At 40.9% G+C, this 4,754-nt stretch overlaps 1 protein-coding gene across 1 annotated transcript; it reads left to right on the top strand.

The window, feature by feature from the left end:
- The first annotated feature begins 1,995 nt into the window (after positions 1 to 1,995).
- On the top strand, positions 1,996 to 3,700 carry LOC121137093 (60 kDa heat shock protein, mitochondrial-like). The gene is given in 2 exon segments (XM_040738936.1): positions 1,996 to 2,448; positions 2,450 to 3,700. Coding segments are annotated over 2 exon segments (1,692 nt in total). The 5' UTR covers positions 1,996 to 2,007.
- The last annotated feature ends 1,054 nt before the right edge of the window (positions 3,701 to 4,754 follow it).

Genomic DNA, 4,754 nt, shown 5'->3' on the forward strand with positions numbered 1-4,754 from the left:
AGCAAAAGTGTAAAAGGATTAATGGCCCAGCCATAGCCATAAGTAGCATAGTTAGCCAGAGGGACCAAGAGAACAAAGATTAGTAACATGTTAGATTTTAATGTCACTCTCTTTTTTGAAGGTTATTATTCACCATGACTAAATTTTGTTTTATTTTTTTAATTATCCTTGACTGATTAGCATTAAATCAATAGTTTCTCCCATTATTATACAGAGATTTTCTTGTCTCATAGAGGAATTCTAATCTCCCTTGATTCTGAAGAACAACCTTGGATGATAACACCAGCAACAACAATAGCAATAGCAATACTAATAAATAATAGCAATAACTTGAAAATATGTCCCTGAGCCTGGCAAAAATTGGGTCAGCCTCCTATCCTTTTCCCTCCAAAGTGCCAGATGCACCTATATAAAAAAGTCCATAAGACAAAACTTACTAACTTTTTCTACCTCAAGTACTTACAAGTATGGTCAGAGACCCAGAGAACCCATCTACAGTAGAGTCTAGAGGTTATGCCCTTGCCTGTGTTGGAGCCTTCCCACAAGCTACACCCTGGTGAAAACCATTGTGGTCAATGGGAACAGGAGTCAAAAGACCAAACTGGTGAGTGCTGGGAGTGGAGGACTAAGAGAACAGGTTTTTTATTTCTTTGGGTGAACTGGTAGACCAATTTTTCTGGTCTCTATCAGAAGGGCACACGTTGTGGAGGTTTTCTCATACCAAAGAAAGCCACCAATCAACATAAGGAAATGTTGGGGTGTCCAGGGTTTCATGTTTCAGACAGCCTGAAAAGTCACTGGGCTACCCAAGAGGGCCAATTGAATTCTCAGACAGTCTGGAGCTTTTTCCATGTAAGAAACAGACATAACCTTCCCCATCCACAAAATTCTCCTTTTGGCCAAGGAAAGTCATGTCTACCATTGCTATTGGTGTCACCATAGCAACAGTAGTAATAGCACTGCAAATCATGGCCTGTGAGACTATGAGAAGTCCTGTGCCATTGAGGTGGGCAACAGTTGGTAGGGTCCTGGGAGGTGAGGGATTATTTTCCCTTCTAGTTTAGATATTTCTCCAATAAACAGAAAAATAAAGAAAGACACACAAAGAGGCACACATAGAAACACACAGTAAAGAAAATCAGGGTTGGCTACAGTGCACTCATACACCTGCACAGATCAGGGGAGTCTATTGATGTCTCACAGATATCCTGGAGGAGCACTGGATCAGCATCTGCATCTAGCCTCTCCTTTCTGCTAAACAGAATGAATGTTACATGGACTTACCTCTGGAAATGACAGACCAGGACTTTTGAATTTGATTCCTTTGGGGCAGAAGTCTCAGATTTCTACAAAACATTAGGCAGCCATTGATCATAAGGTTTTGCATCCTCCAGGAACCCCTTGACCCCATTCTGAAGGGGCCTTGCCTCATTATCTTAATGTCTGGTCTCTTCGGATTATGGTGAGCTCTCCAGAAATGTTTTGGGGTATCCACCAGAGAAGACCAATATTTATTAGGAACCTGGGGATCAAACTGAGTGTTTGTCATCCCAATGCAGCCCCAAGACTTTTGAAGGGTGAGCTTTTAAGCACAAAAGGCAGATATTGGGTTAACATACTTCTGTTAACAGGAACGTATCCAGAAGTACAACCACAAAAGCTAAAAATCATGGTTGATACATTTAAGGTTTTGCCAGATCTGTGACCTCTGAGAGATTAGACTTTGGTTTTCGATTTCCTAAGTGGTACTGTCTACATGCTGAGTTTTAATGGCCCAATTGGTACTTTTGTTATGTAGTGAGTTGTGCAAGTGTCTGGGGCCCACTAAGTCTGGGGGTTACATTGTGTGCACACCTCTACTCAGACTTGCATCCACGAACATGGGAAAATACATACACTCACAACATATACATATACCCTCACTTTCCGACGAAGGCCCACTTTGCCTCGTGCCCTCCCGCCGCCGCCCGGCAGAAATGCGTCGACTACCCAACATTCCTTCCCCAGATGAGACCAGTGTCCCGGGCACTGGCTCCTCATCTCACTCAGGCCTATGCCAAAGATGTCAAATTTGGTGCGGATGCTCGAGCCTTAATGCTTCAAGGTGTAGACCTTTTAGCCGATGCTGTAGCTGTTACAATGGGGCCAAAGGGAAGAATGGTGATTATTGAACAGAGTTGGGGAAGTCCCAAGGTAACAAAAGATGGGGTCACTGTTGCAAAGGCAATTGATTTAAAGGAAAAATACAAAAATATTGGAGCTAAACTTGTTCAAGATGTTGCCAATAACACAAATGAAGAGGCTGGGGATGGCACTACCACTGCTACTATTCTGGAACGTTCTATTGCCAAGGAAGGCTTTGAGAAGATCAGCAAAGGGGCTAATTCAGTAGAAATCCGGAGAGGTGTGATGTTGGCTGTTGATGCTGTAATTGCTGAACTAAAAAATACAATCTAAACCTGTGACAACCCCTGAAGAAATTGCTCAGGTTGCTACAATTTCTGCAAATGGAGACAAAGACATTGGAAACATCATCTCTGAGGCAATGAAAAAGGTTGGAAGGAAGGGCGTCATCACAGTGAAGGATGGAAAAACCCTGAATGATGAATTAGAAATTATTGAAGGCATGAAGTTTGACAGAGGATATATTTCCCCGTATTTTATTAACACATCAAAAGGTCAAAAATGTGAATTCCAAGATGCCTATGTTATGTTGAGTGAAAAGAAAATTTCCAGTGTCCAGTCCATTGTACCTGCTCTTGAAATTGCTAATGCGCATCAGAAGCCCTTGGTCATAATTGCTGAAGATGTTGATGGGGAAGCTCTAAGCACACTGGTTTTGAACAGGCTAAAAGTTGGTCTTCAGGTTGTAGCAGTTAAAGCTCCAGGTTTTGGGGACAATAAGAAGAACCAGCTTAAAGATATGGCTATTGCTACTGGTGGTGTGGTATTTGGAGAAGAGGGGTGAAATCTAAATCTTGAAGATGTTCACGCCCATGACTTAGGAAAAGTTGGAGAGGTCATTGTCACCAAAGATGACGTCATGCTTTTGAAAGGAAAGGGTGACAAAGCTCAAATTGAGAAACGCATTCAAGAAATCACTGAGCAGCTAGATATCACAACTAGTGAATACGAAAAGGAAAAGCTGAACGAAAGACTCGCTAAACTTTCAGATGGAGGAGCTGTGTTGAAGGTTGGAGGAACAAGTGATGGTGAAGTGAATGAGAAAAAAGAGAGAGTCACCGATGCTCTCAATGCTACAAGGGCAGCTGTTGAAGAAGGCACTATTCTGGGAGTGGGCTGCACGCTGCTGCGGTACATCCCAGCCCTGGATTCATTAAAGCCTTCTAATGATGACCAGAAAATAGGTATAGAAATTATTAAAAGAGCACTCAAAATTCCTGCAATGACAAATGCTAAGAATTCAGGTGTTGAAGGATCTTTGATAGTTGAGAAAATTCTGCAGAGTTCCTCAGAAGTTGGTTATGATGCTATGCTTGGAGATTTTGTGAACATGGTGGAAAAGGTAATCATTGATCCAACAAAGGTTGTAAGAACTGCTTTACTGGTTGCTGCTGGGGTGGCCTCCTTGCTAACTACAGCAGAAGCTGTAGTGACTGAAATTCCTAAAGAAGAGAAGTACCCTGGAATGGGCACAATGGGTGGAATGGCAGGGGATATGGGAGGTGGCATGTTCTGATTCCTAGAATAGTGCTTCCCTTATCAATGAACTGTGACAGGAAGCTCAAGGCAGGTTCCTCAGCAATAACTTCAGAGAAGTCACCTGAAGAAAATGATGAAGAGAAGGCTAGCTGATCACTAACCATCAGTTACTGGTTCCCATTGACAATACATAATGGTTTACTGCTGTCATTGTCCATGCCTACATATAATTTATTTTGTATTTTTGAATAAAGACATTTGTACATTCCTGATACTGGGTGCAAGAGCCATATACCAGTGTCCTGCTTACAACTTAAATCCCTGAGGCAGTTCTACTATTCTGTTACAGTCAGGATTGTAGTGCTTGTGTCACCAGATGAGAAGTTCAGAAGCAGCCTTTCTGTGGAAAGTGAGAATAATTGTGTACATAGTAGAGAAGTATCCAATTATGTGACAACTTTTGTGTAATAAAATTTTGTTTAAAGTTCTGGAAAAAACAACATATACATATAGATAAAATACACAGGCTTTATTATTGACTGTAGTCATATAGCTATATTCTACCTACCTAAAAGTTTATAACCTTTGACCAACATTTATGCCTTTGCTCCAGCGTTCTGTAATATACCTTTATACTCTTTTTCTATGAGTTAAACATATTTTTAGACTCCATATTACTCTTGTTTGAGCATAATGTTTCTCCTTTCAAACATTAAAGGCTTGTTCCCTCGCTAGGGGCATAATTAAGAGGTAACTAGATGCTAAGGATTCTGACTTCATATGCGTATTAATTCATTAAATTTTTAATAATGTAATGATATTATTATAATGTGGAAACTAAAAAATAAGGTCCTGGCTCGGGAAAGCAAATCTTGAGGAGCATTCTTTGGTAAGGTTATCTAGTCCATGAACTCTTCCTCTGTTTCTCAGCATGCTTCATGGATCCCTTAGAGCAAATAGCTTTTCCATGTTCTTGGACCACAGCAATGGACAACTGATGATGGAATAAGACTAAAATTTCTGAAGCTGTGATCCCAAACAAATCTTGCCCCTTTAAATTGCTTTCTACAGGAATTTGTTACAGCAATAAA

The sequence above is a fragment of the Mesocricetus auratus genome, unplaced genomic scaffold, assembly GCF_017639785.1.
Source record: "Mesocricetus auratus isolate SY011 unplaced genomic scaffold, BCM_Maur_2.0 Super-Scaffold_100676, whole genome shotgun sequence".
In the NCBI taxonomy this organism is placed as follows: domain Eukaryota; kingdom Metazoa; phylum Chordata; class Mammalia; order Rodentia; family Cricetidae; genus Mesocricetus; species Mesocricetus auratus.